Genomic DNA, 24855 nt, shown 5'->3' on the forward strand with positions numbered 1-24855 from the left:
AGTAACCAAATGTAGTACATGGATTATCAATTTTCAAATATGGTCATACTTCACCTAAGACGCTTAAGATGGGGTTACCTTCGGAGAAATGTGTACTTGGGTGATTTTGTCATTGTACAAATATCCGAGTGTACTTACACAAACCAAATGGTGTAGCCTACTACATACCTAGGCTATATGGCATTAATCTTGTGGGACCACCGTGCTTTATGTAGTCCTTTGTTGATCGAGGCATCGTTATGCCATGCATAACTGTACCTGGAACATTGCATACTCTCAACAAGATGGAACCTAATCAAATCTTCTTTTGATGACTCAGAGACCTTGTTGCAATTTCACAGGACATTGAGATCCTCGTTCATCACGGTCATCCAACATTACTGCCCAGCACTTCTGTACCGGCTGTGATTTGAAAGGCAAAATTTGATTTGTGGAAAACCACAAACTCTCCCCAGGTTAAAATATCTCCCTTCTTAGTATCTGAACTGCCCCAATGATCTCTTTAGAGGAGGAGATTAAAGCATTAGATCTGCAGGTTCTCCTGGTAAAACAGCAAAATCCAGTGTGGCAGGCAGGATAATGGCCCCTTAAGACACCCGTATTCTAATTCCTGGACCCTGTGAATATGTTACCTTCTATGGCAAAAGGGACTTTGCAGATGTGATTAAGTTAAGGATCTGGGACAGGGTGAGTAGCCTAGATGGTCCAGGTGGGCCCATGTAATCATAAGGATCCTTATAACGGAAAGAGAGAGGCAGGAGAGGCAGAGGCAGAGTCAGAGTAGGAGATGGGACAACAGAAGCAAAGGTTGGAGTGACGTGGTCACAAGCCAAGGAATGTGGGCGGCCTCTAAAAGCTAGAAAAGGCAAGGGAAGGATTCTCTCATAGAGCTTCCAGAGGGAACACAATTCTGCTGACACCTTGGTTTATAGTTCTGGAGGACTTCTGGCCTCCAGAACTCTAAGAATAAAATTTGTGTTGTTTTAAACCACTAAATTTGTGGTAATTTATTTAAGCAATAATAGGAAAGTAATGCACCCAGATTAAACCCTTATAATTCATAAACTACTCACATCTGATTGGATGTCAGTTTATTTGACTATTGGATGATTTTTAAAACTATGACAGCTGGGTGAGGGCAGGAATCCGTTGGGATGAAAATCAGGGAAAGGAAATCAGAAGAGAGCTACCACTTCCTGAGTGTTCGTTGTTACAAAAATACCTTTTGTTTTCACGTTTACTCCTCACAACCATGTGAGAGAGAGAAAAATACTCCCATTTTACAGATGAGGCAACTGAGGCTCAGGCACTTGCACAATATTCAGATTAGACAATTGTGACCGAGAGAGTGAGGCACTTGCACAATTATTCTGAAACTAATAAGTGGCAGTGACAAGACTGGAACTCAGTTCTCTCCACTTGCTAGCCAGATCCCACAGCACGCGGCCTTCAGAGGCCAGCCCTGCCTGAGGGGTGTTAAGGCTCAGCGGATGTTATATGGCTAAATTCTCTTCAGCCAAGGGCATCGTGAGGGTGTGTGTTTAAGATGCAGGCCCTCAACAGTGTTCTCACAGTGTGATGCTGGACCATTTGCATGACTCTCCTGGGTATCTATGAATACTAGCTGCTGGCCTTCACCCCCAAACCTGCTGGATCAGAGGGCTGGGGTGGAGGACAGGAATCTGCAGTTACAGCAAGCTCTCTGGGAAAGTCTGATCTCAATGAAGCTCGAGAAACAGTCAATGAGGTAAAATCAGGGTCTCGAAAGGAGGAGGTGGCAGTGGATTTACTAGAGACTTCTGTGACAACCAGCCTGCGTGACCATGAATAGAAAATTCTTGCTAATAAAATATCCCAGAAAGTAGGTTTTGTTTTAAATGCATCATTGGAAAGATGATTTACCTTTCTGCTTGGCTTGAATTATAGGGTAGAGGGTCGTACACAGACCTAACTAGGGGTACAGGTGAGAGGGCGGCAAATGGAAAGGGAAGAGGAGAGAGAGGGACTTGCTTATGGAGTAAGCATATCTTCTGATGCCTCCTGTTTCCAATGAGAAGAGAAAATGAGTCTCAGTCAGTCTACTCTGGGGAGCCCGGGCTTGCATTATGCAGTACTTAGGGGATTCACCTTTAGCCTCTCTTTCCTCCCACACCTCCCAGCTCCTGGGCCTCTTCTGAGATCAGGCACAGAATGTCAATCCCTGCTGACATTCCTCTTCCAAATAAGGTTAAGACCAATGAAAGGCCAATTATGCCCCCAGGCCAAGAGCCCAAAGGCTGAGAACTGTCCTCTGGTGAGTCCTGGAAGAGCAATTACAAACACCTGACAGGGTGGGCGTGCAAAGTGCTGCCTAGCACCCCACTTCAGGACAGGGGTGTCGTCACCCCATGCGCCGGAACCAGATAATACGCATGAAGCTGAATACTGGAATTCTCTACCACCATCCTCTCATTTCCTTATACTCCAGGGACCAAGGGCTGCTTTCTCATCATATTGATGCCTCCATTGTTACAACTCCTTCTGAAGTAGACAGGGAAGAAGTTATGGATATTCAAGAGAAAATTCGCTGCTAGGTGCTCCCTTTGTACCCAGCATCCAGCATTCTCATGCCGGTGTCCCCCCCATATCCCCCCACACACAGTTTTGATATTCAGAACTTATGATAAGGAGTTTCTCAGGAACACAGGCCAGCCTTATAGCTGCATGCCCTGCAGGAGAAAAGCCAGGCCTTCACCTTACCGAGGAAAGTGGCTCTGGAAAGCTACCTGAGTTGCTGGGTGGTGCTGAGAGCCTTCCTTGAGTTTCCTTCTATGGTTAAGCTTTTTGGCCACTGGGTCTTGGCCTCACTTGCCACTTAAAGCTATTATCTAACCAGAGGAAAAGGTACTTCACTAGAAATGCAATATGCACCCAGGCTGTGGGTTTAGCAACCAACTTTCCACTTAAATTATTTGGTGTTTTTCTTTTGTCTGTCTATGATGCTCTCCCAGCATGGAGCCAGGTGAACTGTGAGGGCCTTGTCTTCCAGCCACAGGCTTCTCTCTAGCCAGCAATGAAGTCTGCAGTGAAAAATAATTACAAAGTACACAGCATTTCTGGTCTTTCTAGTAATTACAGATGCATCTGCAGCTCTCATCACATTTCAATATGGACTGAGCAGGATTCACTTCAAAGGTTGGAATGAGAACATTATGGCTATACCATTCAGCATCCCCAAACAACTGCCACCAAACATAGCTCAAGCTGTCTCTATGGGAAATAGGCATAAAGTGTGGGCACATATGGAAATTTCTCTGAGCTTCGACAGGTTGATCCCCAAGACTTTTGCCTCTAATCCCTGTCTCTCTTGGCAGCCTTATCCCTTTCTTCTTCTCCTGAGAGTGGAAGGGAAAAGAGATAGGATTTACAGTATCAGCAATTTATCTGCAATAAAAATGAAATCTATTACAATGCATTAATAGCTCAAGAGGCTGAAATATGCCATAAATATAAAATCAAGCAAGTTGAGAATTTCACAGGAATAACAAATGGATGGCTGCTGGCATGGAGACCACTGTTGACCACAGAATGACCCAATCTTTATTTCCCTGTCAATTTAATGCAACAGTCATTTCCATTTGTTAGACCACACACTGTCCCAAGCATCTTGCTAAACACTGTACAGGTTTCATCTCATTTCAGACTCCCAAGAACCCTAAAATATGAGTATGGTCATTATTCCCATTTTACAGACGAGGAAACTGAGACTCAGAGAGATTATGTAATTTGTCCAAGATCTAACAGAGCCAGGGCTTAAACTGGTCCTGCTTTCAGAGAGATTTTCCTGTCCCTTGCCCTCTTACCTTTCGACCTTGCATAATGAGTGAAAGTATGTGTTAAAGTTCTCTTAGATGAGCTACACTTTCTGAGGGCTTGACATGAAGACCTTCTCAATACAGAGCCAGAGAACAGAGAGCACAGATTTCTTTCTCAGATAGTGATCAGCAATGAAGATTTCTGCAGCTTGGCCTGCTTATTTATGTGCCAAGAAGAGAACCTCCGATTCTCTGAGGACTTGTCAGCAGACAGATGCTCTAGGAGGAGGGGTACACTTGCCAACTTGAAATGGCTGCAAGTTGTGAAGCTTAAAATTATACCCTATAAATAATGGACAAACTGGTCATTAGGAGACAATTTCAGGAAAAACATCCCTTCCAGGCTTGGGGAAGAAAAAACAAACTAACTAAAGCTTCTGCTTTCCTAGACTGTAATTCTTCCCCAAAGATACTATCCAAGGTGGCATGATTTATCCGAGTGGACAAGGAATCAAACTACCCTTGCTGATTCTATTGATCCTTACAGCTAATTCTTTAGAGAAGAAAGTTGTAGGAGGTCAATAAATCTGTGGAGTCCTTGGGTTCTATGGGGAGAGGGGCCACAGAAATGCTCCAACAGAGATGGAGAAGAGATGGAGAGTGATTCGGAAGATATTTCATCTTCATGGAGAAGCCCTGGATCATGAATTTCTCAGCCAACTTTCTTGGAGTGTATGGTTTATGGCAGTGGCTCACCACTATGTCTCTTTATAAAAGAGCAAGACCCACCTGCTAAGAAGCAAGTGCAGAGGGCCCACAGCAGACCACAGCAGCCTACACCAGACCCCAGATCGCTGAGCCCAGATATTACCTTGAATAAGCTGCCTCCTAAGGGGGTGCCCATCTTCTCTGGGCATCCAGCCTCCCTGTCAGAACTGCCCTGCAATCTAGACACACTATTGCAGGGTGGGCTAGTCAGCTGGGTCATAAAGGGTCCTCCATGCAGCCTGACTCCAGGTTGGGTCTGGCTCCACAGGGGGCTGCGAGGTCATTTAGGCACACCAGGCCTTGGTCACCACCACCTCAAAAACCCCACTCCACACATATTTTGCAATTAGGATCTCACACAGATAAAGACTACTGTGTTCTTCCTGTGCAGTATAGCTTAGTGTCGAGGCTGTGGAGTCAGACAATCTAGGCTCAAAGCCTGGCTCTGTCACTTACTAGAATGTGCTCTTGGCAGAATATTTACCCTCTCTTTGGCCCAGTTTCCTCATTTGTGAAATGAAGATAATACTTTCTATCTCTTGGGGCTGTGAGAATTACATGAGATGCGTGAAAACTCATAAACTGGTAGTGTAGTATCTATAGTAGAGATTTCACTCCATAAATGATAGTCCGCTTCCTCCTTTGTCTTCATATTCTAATGATGATTATTATTACTGATTTAAATTACTATGTGCCCTAACTTAACATGGTCCAGGTACTCTCCGGTTCTTTCTTTCTTCTTCTTAGAGTAAGACCCTGGTACCAGCCAGGCCCTGGGCTAAAACATTTAATCTCTCATTAGGAAAAACAAAGGACCAGGAGTTAGGAAACCAGGTTTGGATTCTGATCATGACTCATGGTATGACTTCCTTTTGCCAACTTGCTTGTCTGTTCAATGGGGATAACAACTTTCCCATCTTCCTGGGCCATCACGAGGATAAAATGAAAACACAGGTCTGAAGAGTTTGCAAATTTGAAAGTGCTATATAAAAGTAAGAGGGTTCTATTGTTTGTTTGTTTCTATAGAAACTTTTTTCTCCTTTTGGCTTACCCAGCTTCAGTTTGCCCAGCCAAGATACTGCATCCAGAACCTGCTCTGTTATTTGCTTATGTATTTATCTACTTTTTGCTTCTCACTGTTTCTTCTTCTCGACAACCCACAACTTAGGCTTCTTACCGTTTCCAATTACCTAGAAAAACATCCTTCTGCTTTTCACCTAGCACGATGGCTGGAGCATTGATCTGCCAGCTAGATTAGTGAGGTGTCCTCACGAGGGAAACCTGAAAGCTCTCTTCCATTCCTGGTTTACACACACTCACTTTCTAAATGCAAAGTGGCACCATGTTCAGACATCTTGGATGTGAAGGGCTCTAAGGCTCCCCAGATAGTGAGCTGGGCACCCCTGAACTACGTGTCAGGTAGTCCATTCATCCTCAGGGGACCAACCTCACAGCCCTTGAATACTCTGGACTATCTCAATGGCTCTAGACCTGAATCCCGTGTTGCAACAATTCCTTGACCACCATTTGCCCCTCACTGTGAGCCAGAGCTCGGCATAAACTAAGCACTCAGCAATCCTGATTATGAAGAGTCAAGAGATTAAGAGGAAGGAGAGAAGGAGAGGTGAGGTTGGAAAAGTTACCGGTATTCTACCTGGATACCAAACCCAAGGCAGAGAGTCATTCCCCAGAACCTACAAACAACCCTCTGCTAAGAATGGACTTAAAGTCTCACTGAATAGACAACATAGGCCCCTTTTCAAGAGGTGGCTGAATATAGTGTGGGTTGGCTAAGCAGGAAGTTGAGGATTAGTTCCTCTTCTCTACCCAGCCATGAGATGAAGCACAGATGAGCGAGGGCACTGGCCCCTGCCCATTTATAAGGCAGCTCCTGCCAAAACAAAATATACTCTCTGTTCTCCCCTCCAAACTAAACAGTAGTTTGTCAAATGGATGAATAAGAAGAAAAGTGACAATTTTCCTTTATGTTAATAAATTGCTTTGGGCTAAAAAACATTAATCAATTTCTTTCCAAAGTACACATGCTTCTCTATACTCTGCTATTTGCCTGGCCTTCAAAAGAAAGTCACTTTCAATCCCCTTTTAATTGTCAAGATCAGTGGGGGCAGTTGCAAGAGTGGGGTGAGGAGCTCCCTCACTCCCAATGATTATAATGGAACCCTGTGGAGTTTCCATAGAAACATAAAGAGTGTATTCTTCCCTGAATGTGCGTGGAGGGGAGGAGTGAACAGTGATGTTGCTGGCAAGGTGTACAATTACTGAAGAGCTGAAGGTATGAGTGAGGAGGTGAGGCATTCAGTCCCTAAGCTAGGAAGGCGAAAGACAGTGAAGAGTGGAGTGGGCAGAGAGCATATCCTACCTGAGGACATTTCACCTGCTATTGTGTCCTGCACAACTACCCAGTGAGGCAGCTTCATAACCCCTGTTTTCAACTGAGTCTCAGAAAGAGAAGCAACTTTCCCAAGGTCACCCGACCAGTAAGCGGTGCAGCCTCAGTTCAAACCCAGGAGAGTTGCACTTGAGAGACCTTGCTCTATGTATTCTCTATATTGGGCTGCACTTTAAATTGTGACGATGAGACAGAGTTTACATTCTGTCTCCTGGCTCTTCTCTCCCCAGCCCTGCCAGTCCTGTACACATTCTGGAATCACTCAGAGCATTATTTTTTCTAATTGGCATTAGGACACTGTTGTGAGTCTTCACGAACTCAGTTGGTTTGTTGTTGTTGTTGTCATATCAATATGTTTGAATTATGAAGTCAGAGAAATGTCACAGAGAAGGAGAAGGAGGCTGGTTCACATGTGTGCTCAGATAATTTGGTGCAGGTGTTTGGATGCAGGGCTGGAAACCAAGAGTAGTTGAGATAAGTACAAAGGATATTTTTAAAGCAGTTTTAGTTTAATCATCTGTCTCTCACACACTGGGAAGTAAGAGCCACAAGAGTAGCATCCATGTCTGTCTACCTTACTATTGTGTCACTGCAAATGAGCACAGTGTCAGGCCCAGTGCAGGATGGATGGATGGGTGGTTATATGGCTGGCTGGCTGGCTGGCTGGCTGGGTGGATGGATGGTTGGATGGCTGGCTGGCTGGCTGGATGAATGGATGAAATGTCCTCTATCTGACAGTGTAGGAAATTCCTAGAATGAGCAGGATGTACCCCCTCTTTGGCTCCATCTGGAGCTCTAGGATGAAGGTTCTTTTTCTGCCTTGGGGGTGGGGGAGTGGGGGTGGAGGCAGGGCTATTTCAGGAGCCAGGAGAACTGAACGTAGATGTTCCCTATCTGTGAACTAGTGCTAGAGGGGGTAAGAATAAGAGTTTGCAACTCACTGCTTTAAATTCCTTCCTTGAAGCAATGCAAAGGTTTTTCAGAGACAACTTTTCGGCAGCTTCTGAGTCTATCTGCTTAAGTTTCTACTGGAGAAAGTGAGGTGCAAAAAGAAACACACCTCAGACCCAGAGAAAAAAAGGGGTGCAGGGGCCGGCCCAGTGGTGCAGCAGTTAAGTTCGCACGTTCCGCTTCGGTGGCCCAGGGTTTGCCAGCTCGGATGCCTACACACCACTTTTCAAGCCATGCTGTGGCGGGAGTCCCACGTAAAATAGAGGAACATGGGCACAATTGTTAGCTCAGGGCCAGTCTTCCTCAGCAAAAAGAGGAGGATTGGCAGGAGATGTTAGCTCAGGGCTAATCTTCCTCAAAAAAAAAGAAAAAGGTGAAAAAAAAAGGGATGCAGCGTCGGGTAGCACATCCTGGAAGTGGGAGCCTCAGCTCATCAACTTGGCAAATCCCAGGCTTTAGCTAGAAAGTCTCTAATAGGTCTTGATGTTGACTAGCATTTACTGAGGACAAAGATCCACTGGACTAGCAGTGCCAGGAGGCCAGGGGTAATGTCTGGCTGTCTGTTCGTCTCTACCACTCCTCCTCCAGCACCTAGCATAGAGCCTGGCACATGGGAGGTATTCAATAAATGTTGGTTGAATGACTGGTTGAACACTTGGTGCCTAGCTCTGAGCTGAGTGCTGTACATGCATTATGTTGTTTAAACTTCACTGAGATCCTATGAATGGGTACCATTCTCATTTTGCAGATGAGGACACTGTGGCTTGAAAATGAGAAATGACTTCCCCAAGATCTCACAGCTAATCAGTTGTGGAGCTTTACTTTGAAAAACACAGCCTGTGTTTCATCCATTATATAGGTCACCCAGCCAAAAGTATGTCCCTATATAGGGGACCAGGGAGGAACAGAAAGTGAAAGGATATAAGCCACAGAGAAGAAAATGTGGGTGAAGCTTATCAAAAACACAGAAACAGGGGCTGGCCCAGCGGCGTAGTGGTTAAGTATACACATCTACTTTGGTTGCCAGGGGTTTGCAGGTTTGGATCCCCGAGTCCAGACCCACACCACTCATCAAGCCATGCTGTGGTGGCATCCCACATACAAAAAATAGAGGAAGATTGGCACAGATGTTAGCTCAGTGACAATCTTCCTCACACACACACACACAAAAATACAGAAACAAAGTAATCAGACACCCCTCCCCGATGCTCCCTAAGCACTGATACCCCATCGGTCTGGCTACAAAACAGGCCTCCTGGCTCTTTTGACTCTTCAGCTTATCCCATCTCAGAATGCCCAGTGACAAGGCACCGTCTGGGGCTTCGTTAGCCATGCATAGCAATCACGATTTGCCTTTTCAGCAGCGTTTACTCCTGGGTGTCTGGGAGGTGACGTGGGGATAGCAGACAAGGACAAGCGCCCCTTTAATGACAGCTCCTTTTCAGCCCTTGCTGGGTAAAAAGGCTTTGGCCAGTCGTGCTACATCACAAACCAACGCAGGGTCTTTTCGTCTTCCTCATGAAACATTCCATTTTCCTCCTCACTAAGCAAGGAGAATGCACTGTTTTCGTGACTCTGCATTTCCTCCACTTTCCACGCTCCCACACTGGCTCCTCATGGTTGGGCCTCTGAGAGTTCTAATATGCAACCAGGTAACAAACACAGTTAAAAGCTTAAGAGCCTTTTACAAGTCCAGGCCCTGGAAACTCCTCCAGAAGTAAATCTCCTAGGGAGGAAATAGACAATTAATGGCAGAGGGAGCCCAGGCACAGCCTGCAGGGATGTCTGCAGGATTCGTTCTTTCTGGCCTGGCTCTAAAGCAGGCTCACAGTCCCTGACACCTGCTGGCCTAATTCCCAAACCCTCAGAGATCTGGGGGAGCGTGAGCACCCCCTGTGCACAGGCCAGAGCTTCTGCACTCCCTACTCTCCGACTCTCTCAATCTCTGGGAACCCTGGTCCCTGATGGCATCATGTTCCACACAGACTTGTGTATAGACAATACAATGGAGCCTGTACATTAACGACTCCAAAACACACAAACAAAATAGCAAAAAAACAAAAAAGTGGAGATTAGGAAATGCCCATCAAAGGAGAATGTTTAAACATGTCTGCATTGATGAAATGTTTTATGAGGAAAGCGTATGTGTAGAGCTCTCCAAGATACACTGTTGAGCTGAGAAGCAAGGCAAAGAGCAAGACATAACATAGTAGTGGTAGTAAAGTTGATGATGATGATAATAACAGTAATAGAAGCTAACATACATGGAGGGCTTACCACATGCCAGGCACTAAATACTTCACTTATATTCTTCACTTCCTTAATATGCATATTAATTCAGAAGAAAGCCTTTGAGATAGTGCTATTATGTCCATTTTATAGATGAGGAAACTGAGTTGTCAGTTTTTACTGTATATTCCACCGTATTATTTAAATCTTGCATAATGAGGCAGTTTTCATGCATAACGTGTAAAAAGAATTAACAATTAGAAGCATGAAACAAATGTGAGAGAGAGATTGGAGCAATATTTACTAACACCTACCATCAGGCTGCCACATTATATGCCTCATTTAAACTTAAGAACATCCCCCAGAGGAAAGCATTACAGATGCCAATTCAATCAATGGAGGAACTGGAGGTTCAGAGAGGTGGCACAATTTTCCCAAGGTCACACAGCCAGTAGGTACCTAAACACCTGGGACTTGATCTCAAAGCCCATGCTCTTCCATGTCAGTTGGACACTTGGTGATGCTAAATCAGTATTTGCCGATTTGAATTTACTTTCCTTTTTTCCTTTCTGTGTTTTTCAGTGTAGAGTATGATTTTCGGCAGCAGGAAGGCAGGTTCCATGAAGTTCTACAGAGTATGGAGGAAGCGGAACCAGTTGAGGAGGCATCTCCCCCACCAAAGTCCCCAGCAGAACCCCCGGTTCCTGAGAAACAGGACTTAAGGCGGAAAACCAAGAAGGTGAAGAAGAAATGCTTCTGGTGGATCTGAGCTGGCTGAGACCCTTCCCTCTGCCCTCCCCACATACCTCCCTGAGGTGGGGAAACCACTGCCCTCAGGCCTTCTCTGCTTCTTAGCAAAGGCCCCAGGCTGTGGGCCTCTTGACCTGCGACCTGAGAAATGGGAAAGCCACTGCAGGACACCTGACCACCAACCTCACCTGAGTGAGCACCATTGCTTGCTGAGGACTTCACAGACCCTAGAGTGACCACTTGCCTAGTTCCTTGTCACACTCAACCAGGCCACATCCTGGTTTGCGAGTCTGGATTCCTACCATGAGCAAAGCCTCCTTCGCACTTTCCAATACCTCTGTGATGCTAAGTGCTTCCTTTCCATCCTGAGTTCATCATCCCAAAAGAAAGAAGAAAAATGTTGTGCAGAGCAGAAAGCTAGAGTAGGGTTATAAGCAGAAACTACAGAAAAAATTAGATACATAAACTGGCAGTTTTCTAAGATATTGGCATACACAAGCACAAGAGAAGTGGACAGGGCATAAACATGCAAGATCACCTGGTGGGTTGGGTCATTTTCATGTTTAACTAGCCCCTTGGTCCAAAATCAAGGATTTGTCATTGCATGTTGTGTGGGCCTTGCAGTCCATGGCAGAGTGATGTCACCGCAGGGTACAAGGAACTTGTTGGTGTGACTACCCTGCAGTTGTAGCTGCTCCAGGGCCCACTTAAACCATCACGCTTCTCAGCCTGGGCCTGGGACCGCCTGACAAATGGGTGAGATCTGGTTTGAGTTTGAGCTTTAAGATTCCACAGTTAATTTCACTGCAACATTTAAGATCATGAGATCCAGGATCCTGTCTGTCTGTTTCATCTCACCAGTAACATAAATAAGACTAAGATAAAACACAACACTGGTTCTTGTCCATTCATCCTTGCAACAGTCTTGTAGATTGGTTCAAAAGTATATGAGTCTACACAATCGCCCTTCCTGGTGACCGGGCAATGGTCACCTGACTGGAGAAGGAGGACGAGAGATGAGGATATATTTCTTTCCATTTTAGTATTAAAGACCTCTCCTTCCCAAAGTCTCAATTCCTTTAAAGTCTGGCTCACTCTTTTGACAAGACTTCCATACATGTGGGTCCAGTCAAACTTGCACGGCTGAGCAAACTACCAAAGTAATATAATTAAGTAATTGCTACATACTCTTGGGGATGAGAGGTTGGTTGGTAAGGCTCATATTCCTTCTCGTTAAGTTCTCTACCAGCCTGTGCTTGGAGTGATGCTGCTTAGAAAAGGGATCCCCCGGCTCAACATGCATTCAGGGAAGAAGGCATTTCATAATCCCCTTTGCTGAAGATCGGGTGTCTGAGTTAGCGTCTTTGCAGAGCGCAGCATCCTAGGTGAACGTGGGATGTACGTACCCCACTGCAAATTGAGACTAATTGAGCAAACCACTCCAGCAGTTGCACCCTCCCCTGTCACAGCGCTGCAGTGCGCAAAGCTATTTCAGCGAGAGGGAGAGGGACATTTGGCAAGGAATCTCGGCTTGCACTATTTAAGTCTTGGAATGTCATTCAAGATGTTCTTGTTCCGTTTCTAGTGTAATGTTTAAACCCACAAAATGGGACCGGAATCCATAATGTTAAGTTAGAATTAAGATAAATACACTTGTCATACTTAAGAAGCCACATTTTAATAAGATATGCTACTACTGGCTAACAGCCACAGATCTTTCTGTACCCATACAATCAGCTCTCAGCTGGCCCCAACAATGGAAAAGAAGAGCACAGAGCATAATCCAATACAGCAAAATCATTTGGGATCTCTCATACAATTTTATCTTGTAGTAAAGCTTCCATCTTAATTTGCTTTGCTTACGCTAATTTTCAAATTAATTTGTATTCTCGGGCAGCACACTACAATCAAAACAATCCTGTTCCTGGAATTAAGAGACCCAGGCAACAGAACAATCTATTTCACTAACCTTGAGCAAATTACTTAAATTTTCAGGGCCTGTTTCGTCCATTCTTGAAAGGAGATATAAACACCTACTCTACCTACTTTATAAGTTCTGTGCACGTTCCAACATCAAATGAGCAGAATGACCCAGAGCCGAGCTGGGTCATTTGCCAAAGTTAGCCTGGAATGATGAAGAGGTGTCTGGGGTAACTCACACAAACAGGATAATCCAGCCCCTGGATAATTAAGACATCTATGTTGCCATAGATTTATATTGATACTGAATTAAATAAAATCGGGATTGGAAATTGTTGACATTTCTAGAAATAAAGCCAAACTAGGCTATAATGATTCTATACCAAAGCACAACACAGCATTGCTCAGGCCACGGACCTGAACCTGGGAAGGAGGTCTCTTCTGAAAACAGAACCTTTAAAATCGTTAGGAGGGAAATGAATTCAGTAAACACCTTCCTGCTAAACAAAAACAACCATCTCTATGTTTGAAAACAAACAAGCAAACATATATACATATACCAAAACTCTATACTCATCTACTCGTGTGCAAATCGCTTCTTTGTAAAATATTATGTAACATCTACCGTGATAGTATACAGAAATGCTGTACTTGAGGTTATACGGTTTTATGGAGAGATATTAATTTAGCAAAAATTACTTTTATAAAATTGAAAGGAAAAAGACTAATACATCAACTTAAGTTGCAGGAGTTTATGTAGCTGCTTTCTCTGTAGTTAAAAAAAAAATGCATACTCACTATACTTGGAACTGAATACCAGCTCATCTGTGGAGCACCTTCTTAAAAACTATGTACTGATGTAAGGTTTTGTAAATTTCTAAAATGTTTTAAATGGGATATTATCTTTTGCAATAAACTTAAATATTTTTCCTAGGTTTTAAGACTCTATTACTAGCTTGGGTGGATTTGGGTTGTAAAATTTAAACTTAAGAATGATCCTCCGTGGTCCTAATGACAGCAACAGTTGTCATTATAATGGCCTCTATATGTTTCCCAAGGAAATAAATAAGCAAAGAACAGATTCAGAACTCAGCGCCACAATGATCCCACGAAGGCCCACGTGTCCTGGGAGCAGGGGAGGCTGTGTGAATCAGGGGAGCAGCTCGCAGCCTCATGCAGGTGGATGCACAGTTATTATCTACAGCATTATTCTGCCCTTACGCCTGAACTATAATTTTTCAATATTTTTCTTTAATTATTTTTCCCATAATTTTCTTCCTTAAAAGGCAACTTTATATCACCACCATGAGGAAAACCAATATGAGGTTCCAAAAATGGAAGATGAAATCAAAATAATTTTATTAAATTCTTGCTAGAGACTGCGGAGTGTTGAAGGCGCTAAGTCTGAGTCCAGCTCTCTTTGTTAAAAAGGGAAATTAGCAAATATTCAACACATGCTAAAGCCCCTTGGACACCAAACACATTTTCTACTTGACTAACTGAGATGTTTGAGAGAGAACTGAAAAGAAAACAACTTTCCCATCGTGTGTTTCAAATTTCTTTCCTACACTGTCCATGAGCCCTCTAAAACCAGCTTGTTTACCAATTTAGAGGGGAAAAACAGCTGGACAAAGAATCAGAAGTCTTGAGTTTGATATTATTCCGCTACCTTTTTTTTGCTGGGTGACCTCGGGAAAGTTAACCTCTGAGCGCCTCTGATTCCTTTTCATATAAACCTTGCCTCACAAGGGAGTCCTGGTAATTAAGTGGGAGAAAGTCATGAGTACAATATAGGGTACGCAACAGGTGCTCAATAAATGCATGTTCATTCATTTGTTGATTGAAGTTAATTGGGAGAGAGGTCAGAAGACGCCTTCATGGGGCTGCAGTGGGTTTTCAGAAACAGGCTTAAAATTTTCTCAGGGGAAAAAGCAGTGTTGATAAGCAATGCACTCCTCCTGGCCTTATTAAGACTGGAAACCATGACAATGAACCTTAAGTAACAAAGTCCTCAGTGACCTGGGAGAATTCACAGGCATAGAAAGCACAGCATAGCACTCTGGGGAATGAAGGGTTCTTGACGCATGGAATCAAATATCCGAGAAGTGAAAGACTCTGCAAGAAGCCGGTCCCTGCTATTTTAAGCATATGGCAATTAAGGAAGGCTTGATCCCAGGGTTTGCAGCAATCACGCGGGTTAGTGAGCGTCGGGAGCAATGTAGTCGGGGGTGGAATGAGTGAGGGCCTACTGGACATCACGGCTCAGGGCAGTTCCGGGAACCACTGACACTAGACTTGAGACCCATTCTGAGCTCCAGGTAGTTTCTTCATTAGCTGAGCAGAGGCCTTAATATAGCCATTGCTTGAAAAGTCTCTCATTTTAAGCTGCTTGAGGCAACTTGCTGTTTGCTAAAAACATATTTCTTTTTTTAAGTTCCAAGAAACATAGATGTTTAATGATTATAATGCCAATCAAGCGTGGCTCACAATAAAAAGAGCTGAGGGACAAATCCATACCCAACGCTGTTAAAGTTTGGCTCAAACCATGTCTGACCGGCTTAATGGTCATAACCCCCTCTTTGGGAACTTTCATCTAAACTTCCTCCCCATCTTCTTTCAACCAATTAACAGCCTGAACACCTGTTGATCATGTCTACCACCCCACTCCTGTGGTTTCCCAAATCTATGATTTCCTTCTGCCTCCTACAGGACCCTGAGTCCATGGAGAGCAAACCGAGAGCTTGGTTTCCTCATCGCCCAACTAAGTCAGGTTCCAAGGTAGGCGTGCCTCTCCCCTACTGGCATGCTGTTCCAAACCCCCTTCTCCCTCAGCCGGCCCCCACAGAGGCGTCCTGTCTGGTCTCCTCACATGCACTCTCTTTCCCTTCCAGCACATTCTCCAAGCAGCAGTGAAGCAATCATTGCAAAATTTAGCTCTGAATCATGTCACACTCTGACTGAAAACTATTCAAGGGCTTCCCAATAAACTTAGGAAGTAAGACCAGGTCTGTCGCTAAGGCCCAGAAGGCCCTGCAGGCCTCTCCTGTGGAAGCTCTCGTCACAGGCCCGGGCGCTGTTGCTCTCCAGTCACACTGAGCCACCCTGAGTTCCTCAGACCCATCACCGCAACCCTCCCTAAAGGCTCTGTATACACTTTTCCTTTTGCCTGGAGTAATCCCCACCACGCCATCCTCTCTGCCCAAGTTTCCAGCTCTGCTGGGACTCCCCAGGTAAGACCTTCCATGACTACCACCACCACTGCCCTAGACCACACCAAATACCCCTCTTAACACACTCAACTGACACCAGGGACTCCTCCATCAAAGGTCTTGGCACAGTTGTCCTTGTACATATATTTGTGTCATTCTTTGATGAATGTATTTCTCTTTTGTTAGCCTATAATCTCCCTAAGGTAGGAACCCTGCTTATTTTTGCTCACCTTTGTATCTCCAGCACTTAGCTCAATGGGATTCAAATATTTGTTGTAAGACTAAGTTAATGAATGAAATGTTAGTGGAGAGACACGAAGAAATGATTTCCAGTTTTTTCTTTGTCAGTCCTCACATGGGGCTGATACATGGGTGGGTACAGGCTCTGTCTGTGCACCCAGGAGCATCCAGCCTTCCACTAATTAGAGCCTTCAGCAGCTAATGTGCCCAGGGCTTCTAATTCCACTGTGGTCCACACGGCATTCAGAACCCAGGGACATCAAGCCACTACCATCCTGCCCTACCACCACCCCCGCAACACCTTTATCCTGAATAGCGACAGCCCAGCTTAACCTTGTTTCAGAACAAATTGCCACCATAATTAAATCCCAATGCATTTTGCACATTTTACCAAGATACTGCCTTACCATATGAAAGAGAAAATTAGTTTTGAAATTAAAGCAGATTGTTAACTATTTTCATTGTAATGTTTCCATTAAAATGCCAGAATTTATTACATGTGACCTAGTCCATTTCAGACAAAATGCAATTTAAAGGAGACAGGGTCTGTCTAACTAAAGAAGCATTTTAGGCAGAGCATTTTGCCTTGGATACCACAATGAAAATGAAAAGACAATAAGCATCACGCCAAAGAATTATTTGCAACAAAGCAAATAAAAGCTCTATATTCATGAATGGCTTTCACAAATTCTCAGAATCCATAACTGTATTATATTAAATTTCACTCAGATGAAACCTGAATTTTTTTTCTCCTGGCAGAACCTCAATATATATGTATTTTCAATCATCAGCTAAACACGGCGACCTCTCCTCGGTGCTTGGGCTTGGTTTCCAGGTAGCACACGCAGTGTTGTGACACCCTTGGTTATGCTGACAAAAAAGTCTGCTTTCTCCTGAGCCAAATGCGCTGAGTCACGTAATTGTTGAAGGCAAGAGTGGCTCAGAGGGCTCTTCCAGCCAGCACACTGAACCCACCCCACAGGCAGGAGGAACACATGCCCTTTCTCGATTCGCCCACCTGGACATCACACCCTCTCCTCTTGACCCTCTTAATGCTGTCCTTGTTACTCTCTTGTGATGATTATTTGTCCCCAGTTATAGCTGTTTCTAGTTTTCTTCCCCTTTCCCCACTATACATTCAATGTCCTGAGAGTAGGAATCGCTTTCCTCACCTTGTAAAGTCTTAAGTCCAGGAAGTCTTTGTTGGATTGAAGCGAAAGACTTCCACATCAGGAGCCCTTGTCTGTGCCACGTGGACCACTGCACTGGCCTTCAACGTCTGCTTTCCCTTACCGTTTTCCAGCTCCCTCAGATCCAGCCTCCTCCCAGCCGCCTGGGGATCTCTCTAAGACACACCTGGCCGTGTCATTCTCTGGCTTTTATATCTCTAGTCTCACTCCCCTCCACCCCCACCATCCTAGAGCATAAAACTTCTCCCATGGCAAACAAGGGTCCTTACAATCTGACTGCAACCTAATATGTATAGCCTAACTTCCTACTACCCCGCTTTCCCCTATACCCATCTCCTTACCACTTTCCAAAAAGTCAGGGACTAATACACATCAGAGACTTAGCATATGCTGTTCCATCTACCTGGGACACTGTTCCATTACCTACCTACCTTGGGAAATAATTTTCATTTTTGGGGAATAAATGAATAGCAGCCATACTATTACTAATCATGATAATAAAGGCTCTAGTTTCCTGAAGTTACAATGGGGTATTATTAAACGCTTTGCTTTCATTATCTTATTTATTCCTCCAAAAGTTACTACAAGGTAGCTTATGATTACCTCCATTTTCCAGAAGAATAATCGAGGCTTGGAGGGAGATGAGCAATTTGTCAAAGTCCACAAGTATGAAGTGGTTGAAGGCTAGAGTTCTTTCAAGGTCTGCCGAACTTAGGAGCTTGGCTCTTAACTCCTAAGCCACACAGCAAGTTGCAATTTAAATGTCACCTCTTCTCTGTCACTTTTTCTGATCATCCCCTGCCCCTGCCATGGGATCAGTCACTCTGTCCTCTGAGGATTCACGGGGCTTTGTACAGGCTGCTGCTTATATTATCTTGGCACTTCTTTTGTCAGTTTCTCCCTCTCTTCTCCACCAGGGAGCACAGTCCTGGGGGATGGGATTGCCGTTTGCAGCTCTGGGCCCCTCCGAGTGGTTATCACATTGCCTGAGATGTTGTAAATGCTTCATAGATGTTTGTTGAATGAGTTGGAAGAAAATATGGAGATGAAAACATTAAGAGGCAAAACAGTCCAGGGAGGAGAGAGACAGATCAGGACGAGGCCAGGAGTCCTGACTTCTGCCCCTGATTTTCTGCACAATTTTGAACAAGCACCTTCACCTCCGTCCCCCACCTCTGTCTTTAAAATGAAACCATTTGCCTTTCTGACTTCACAGGCTGGTTAGAAGAAAAGAGAAATTATATACATGAAAAGGCTTCAGTAAGTTTGAGCACCTCATTAATTCCTATTTTTAAAGAAACAGTGTTTGAGGCATTTTTTTCCTGATTATAAAAGGGAAGCAAAATCATTTCAGAAAAGGTGAAACTACAGAAATGTACAAATCACGTGTCCTTTAAGCAGAAGATACCAGCATAATTTAAGCTGCAGACCAGCGTCCTCAGGTCTGCCCTTGGGAGATCCACGGCCACATTTCTTCTTTCCCTGACCTTTAGGGTCCCTGATGACTTTCTTGTTGTTTTTCTTGTTCTATTCCTGTAAGCCTTTATATTTAAGTCATATAACGTTCTCATGTTATTAAAACACATCATAAATATTTAATATCTGCACATATGCATCACTGTATGAATGTAGCATAAATCTAGAAAAATTGGTGCTGATTTTAAAGGATCATTTGGCAGAATTGATTCCTTTGAGTCAGTTAAAAAAGCGAGTGCCCTAGGCAGGGACTACAGGGACCAGAGACCTGCGGCCTGTTTCACTGGCAGCTGTTCCAACAGGGTTTCTCCACTGGCAGCTCCAGCCCTCAACAACAGTCCCAGGGGAGGGCACTCCCTGATGGAATTCTCCTCTGGTCTGGGATTCAAGCCTTTGTGGCCGATTCACCTCAAGGGGACTTTATTCACAGCCCAGCCACAGCGACAGTTTAATGTTACTTCACAAATCCAGGAGAGCTCCCAAGTCAGGGCCATAAAATAGTTGTAATCTGATCCATTACACTTGTGTCAAAGTAGGAGGCCACAGCACTCAAGGAGAACAATAAAGGCTCTTATTTACCAAGGGCCTTCTGTGTGTTAAGCCCTTCTTCCCTTTTTCACCATGGGATCGACAGGTAACAGCCATGATTAGCCCCATTTTACAGAGAAGGAAACTGAAGAGCAGAACTGTGAAGTGAAGAGACTGTCTGGTTATGAAATAAGGCCTCCTCACTCCTTGAGAAAAGGAGGACCAGTTCCCAGCCAATAAAATCCTTTCAAACTCCATACTTTGCGCCCCAATTCCACAGCCCTTAGAAAGCAATGTTAGGCATGAGCGTGCTCAGTCAATGGCCCGATGGCAGACATTCCAAAGTCCTAACGTTTCTAAAATCCTCCAAGGGCCAGGAAATAGAACAGGAGATACCGTGGAGTCTTACCTTTAAGAACACACTTAAAATCACTTGTTCAAAATCAGATCTGTCCAGCTCCACTAACAGAAGCCAAAAGGCACTGAGATATTTGGAAGCAATTTCATTAGGATGAGGACGTACTGGTCATGCACTTCCGAGTACTCGCAGTACAATTCCCAGACTTGATCTCTGCCTTGCCCTCTCAGGTGCCAGCCCCTGGGTGGCCAGTGGAGGTCCCAGCATGGGCCTCAGCTTCTGCAGGGCCCAAGCTCACCTCCTGCAGGACCACGAGGCATGGGTTCCTGAGCCATGTGCGAAAGTATCATGGCAGCAGCTGCAGCGCATGTATTATGTGGAAGCACTCTCTCCTCAGAGCAAAAGTCTGCTGGGCTGGCAGACCAGGGAGAATACAGGAGCCATTTTAACAAATTTAGGAACCTCGTATTTCCTCATAATTTCCATCTCTGTGGTTCATCATGGAACAGAAGGAAGGTTTGGAAAATAAAACCAGCTCTTTTAATGCCCTAGCTCTCAAACTTTAATTTGTCTAAAGGAATTCTACCACACAGGGCTAGTAAAGTATTTGGGGATTTTATATAAAAAAGATCCTAAGGGAAAACCTAACATGAAACAAATCTTTTGTCATCTTGTTTTTTTATATCAATTCTTTTAAAGCTAGACGTTAATTTGTACTTTCAACTAGTTTGTTCTTTCCATTCATTTACACGCAGAGCTTGGATAAGCTCCTGCTACACGCTGAGACCTGGGCCTACGGACAAGAACCTCAGCAATAATAGGACACAGTCCCTTTCTTCAAGGATCTTAGTCTACTGTGGAACATGGATAGGCAAGGAGAAAATTCCCTTACAACACGGCAATGCCGTAATTGAAAAATGGACAGAGAACAATGAGGTCACCGAAGAAAGACGATCTTGAGGAATGAGAGAAGTTCTCACAGACCAGGAGATGGAGATAAGGCGAGAAATGCTGCTCGCAAGCACAATGCCCTAACACTTCCTCTCCACTTACTCAAATTGTTCACATCCTGCGAGAACGAGACCCAGCCCCATGGAGTCTACCTTGAGAACTGACTTCTACCCGTGTATGCTATGGGTTCCTTGGGAGGTGAGACACTAATCCATATTCTGCATATATATTTTAGGCCATCAACTCCTTGATATGCAATTACCAAAGTCCCTACTAAAGCAAAGCTTCCCCACCCACGGGACACATGCGCCATCCACATTACCATATCAAAGAGCAAGATCCCCCAAGTTAATGATGCCATCTTTGGTTACCAACTGGAATTTCAGGTCTCTTATATAATGTTTATCCTCTTTCGTAATCTGATTCACACCCTGATCTCCTCCTAACACACACATACACACACAGACACACACACACTCTTTCTCTCAGGAAACTTCTTAATTAAGTTAATTTTATCTCAAGAAAACAATTTCTTAGACATGTATAGCAAAATGCTTAAGAATGTGGCCTTTGAACCCTATAGACCTGGGTATGGACACTAGCTTTTTCCTTCCCAGGCATAGGATGCTGGACAAGGGAATTAAACCCTCTGATTGCTCCTTCCTCTTTGAGAGGGGATGATAATTTTTGCCAACCTCGCAGATTAAATGTGATAATGCACTTAAAGTACCATGTGTGTCATACAACAAGTGTTCCGGAAATGTTCACGGTTATTATTACTGACACACGCATCCTCTGAAGAGAATGAATGAATACTCCCCTGTTCCCTTTCCATTTGGTCCAGTTGTTCAACAACAATTCTCTCTCCTCCTTACTCTCCAAGCCTAATCACAACATAAGAGTCATAATAGTAACACTTTATAAGGGTAATGCAAGTAACACTTAGATGTTAAGGAAAAGAATGATGGTTTGGATGTAAATAAAATAGATAGCAGAAATCTTTCATTCCTCAGCAGACATTCACTGAGGTCATCCCGTCTGCCGGGAACCCGTGTTTCCTGGAGATGCAGAAGTGATGAAGACAGACATTGTTCTGCACTGCCGGGAAGGACGCTCTTACAACAGTATGATGAGTCCGTGAGGGAGGTGCAGGCTGAAGAGAGCAGAGGGGTCTGAACTTGGTTGAGTGGAATGTGGGTCAAGATGTGCCTCCCAGGCCAAGACATGAAGGAGGAGGAGGAGTTTGTGAGGCAGAAGGTCTTGAAAAGAAAGGTAAGAGGAGTGTGTTCTCGACAGATGGACTGGCATTCAGGAGGGCACAAAGGAGAAAAGGAGCATTCTTGGACTGACAGAGCAGTTTGTTGAGTTTGCACAAGAGTAGGAGGTAGGAGAGAGAGGCTGGGCCAGACTGGGCGCCCTGAGGGCTGTGGCAGGTAGCAGGACCTGCATCCTCGGCCGCCGGAGAGCCACTGATGCTTCCTCACCAGGGGAAGCCTACTTTAAAAGACCATGTTGATGACAGTAGGAAAAATTCAAAAGGGAGGAGAGAAGAGACAGTGTATCTCATTAGAGGATGTGGCAATGGCAGCAGTGAGAGATGGTCACTGCCAGAGCCAGGCTAGTGGCATCGGAGGTGAGAGAGGCATCTGGATTTGAGGGCCTTTAGGAACTAGAATGCACAGAGCCTGGAGAGGAGCTGGATGTGGAAGGAGGAGACTCCCTCTCCCTCCGGATCCCTTTAGAACCTCCACGTCTCCATTCTGGCTTTGTCTTCTGTTACACCTGCTGTTTCATAAATGCCAACACTTAAGTAAAGCAAAATTTCTTGTTCTGGTTTTATAGGGTTTTATGGTTCAATTACCAGAATTGAAGAGTTAATCCTAAAGATATCTTTGTTATCACAAAACCACCAAACATTCTGTGCCATTTTATAGGTTTCTGAAAGTTGCCACATAGATCATCCCACTAGATTCCATGGTCTAGGCAGGGTAGCAGCTGGGTTTAAGGTGTCCGTTATTACTTGCAAAATATTTGATGCCTAAAGAACAACTTAAGATATTAATAGTGTAGGAGTGCATAATATGCTATTTAAGAGCAGGGACTCTAGAAACAGGACTGCCTGAGCTCAAATCCTTGTTCTTCCACTAACAAGCTGTGTGATTATATATATATATATATTTTTTTTTTTGAGGAAGATTAGCCCTGAGCTAACATCTGCCACCAATCCTCCTCTTTTTGCTGAGGAGACTGGCCCCGAGCTAACATCCATGCCCATCTTCCTCTACTTTATATGTGGGACACCTGCCACAGCATGGCTTGCCAAGTGGTGCCTTGTCTGCACTCAGGATCTGAACCGGTGAATCCCAGGCCACCAAAGAGGAACGTGTGAACTTAACCACTGTGCCACCAGGCCAGCCCCTACAAGCTGTGTGATTATAGACAGGTTACATAACCTCTCTGTGCCTCAGTTATCTCATGTATAACTATGAGTACCTGATGCAGGTTAAGTGAGGTAAAACACGTAAGGTGCTTAGCTTTCTGCCTGGGACACAGGAGAGATTATCTGCTCAATAAATCATAGCTTTATTATAAATATTGTTTTTAACAAGTTGTTGGGTTTCTGAGTGAAGTTCAAGAGTCAAGCAACCACTACCAGCTGGGAACGCCACCTCCTCATGTCCTAGACTGTCCTCACCCTGCTCTCCATGGGACGGAGTTGAGTGGATTGGCACCAACTCTTTTGCTATGAGTCTGTGGGCTCACAGTGTGGCAGAAAGTGCTCACGTACACGGGCCATTTGCCTTTTGGAAAGTGAAATCAGAGCTTAAAAACTCTGACTCTGATGACTCGGGTGTTTTCTGGAGTCTTCAGTGCTGTTGTGAGGTGAAGCAGTGGAGGATGGGATAATTTCCACTCTTTTTTTTTCCTTTTTGGACAAACTGCTCTGAACGTCTGGAGCCGGTATGATGCCAACTGCATTTACTTTTATTTAATCATTCCACAGACTCCTCTGCAAAAACCAGGGTAATTAGGCCCAAAATATATCACCCAGAGGCTCATTTTAACTATCCGAAATAAAACCTAGATCCCAATTTCAACAAAATTACTAGATCGGTCCCCTTCCGAGAGCTTCTGGCAGTGCTTATGGGATTGTCCGTCTCCGGTGCTGGGGAGGCTGGACGGGGGGCAGCCATCTCCAGAGCAGTCAGCAGCAGGGTGCACTGGCCAGGAGCGTGCCCTGAGACACCCCTCACCTGCACAAACAGACCTGGAAATTTTTCCTCACACTGCTCTGAGACGTACGGGACAGCACAGTGTACACGCTCTGTCGCCTGAAATCCCATTCATGTCCCGCCTTGCTACTAGCTGTGTGACTTTGGCCATGATGCTTTCATCCTCTGACGCTCAGTCAATCTATCCTCCTGAACAATGGGAGATGATGATAATTACCTGTGAGGACTCAAAGATGTGCTCCTCACACGGCAGGGATTCTTAGTCAAACTTTCCTTTTTATATTTTAACGTCTCTGAAGATTACAATCAATGCAATAATAACCCATGGCGTCACTGTTTAATTGGTAGCATGTTCCCTTTCTTACAGACACAACATCATGGTGCATCTTTGCAACTTTGATCAAATTTGACATGTTGTATGTAGGAACCGTTCCCTGGTAAAATGTAAGCTCTCAGATGATTGATTGGTTTTTTCCGTTACTCTTCTCCTCTTACACCACAGCCTTCTTAACGGAACCAAGACTATGTGGAAGAGAATATTGGCTAGACAAGAGCTTTTGGACTGGCCAGAAAAACACCAATGATTTCAGTCAATACATAAGATTTGCAAGTATCTTGCATACATCACTGTTCTCCGATACTATGCTTATGACAGACATTACTAATCAATTCATCACTTCTTCCCACTGAGCCATGATGTAGCCTCTGAATCTGTCTCAATGCAGTGCGACAGGCAGCCAGAGTTGGCACATGGAGCAAAATCTATTTTCTGTCCCTGACTCAGGAGCTTGGGAGATAAGGAAAGAGGAAAGGCATTGGTCAAACCAGGAAACTTAGATATATGAAAA

The 24855-nt window shown here is 44.5% G+C and overlaps 2 protein-coding genes across 2 annotated transcripts in view; one reads left to right on the top strand and one right to left on the bottom strand.

Moving 5' to 3' along the window:
- Positions 1 to 13755, top strand: part of INSYN2B (inhibitory synaptic factor family member 2B) — a 119050-nt gene extending 105295 nt beyond the window's left edge. Inside the window, exon 4 of the mRNA XM_008533016.2 lies at positions 10735 to 13755. Coding sequence (XP_008531238.1) covers positions 10735 to 10921 — 187 coding nt within the window. The 3' untranslated portion in view covers positions 10922 to 13755. The remainder of the gene's footprint in view (positions 1 to 10734) is intronic.
- DOCK2 (dedicator of cytokinesis 2) overlaps positions 1 to 24855 on the bottom strand; it is a 411398-nt gene that overhangs the window by 200758 nt on the left and 185785 nt on the right. The gene's annotated exons all lie outside the window — the stretch shown is intronic.

Source organism: Equus przewalskii, chromosome 13 (assembly GCF_037783145.1).
Source record: "Equus przewalskii isolate Varuska chromosome 13, EquPr2, whole genome shotgun sequence".
In the NCBI taxonomy this organism is placed as follows: domain Eukaryota; kingdom Metazoa; phylum Chordata; class Mammalia; order Perissodactyla; family Equidae; genus Equus; species Equus przewalskii.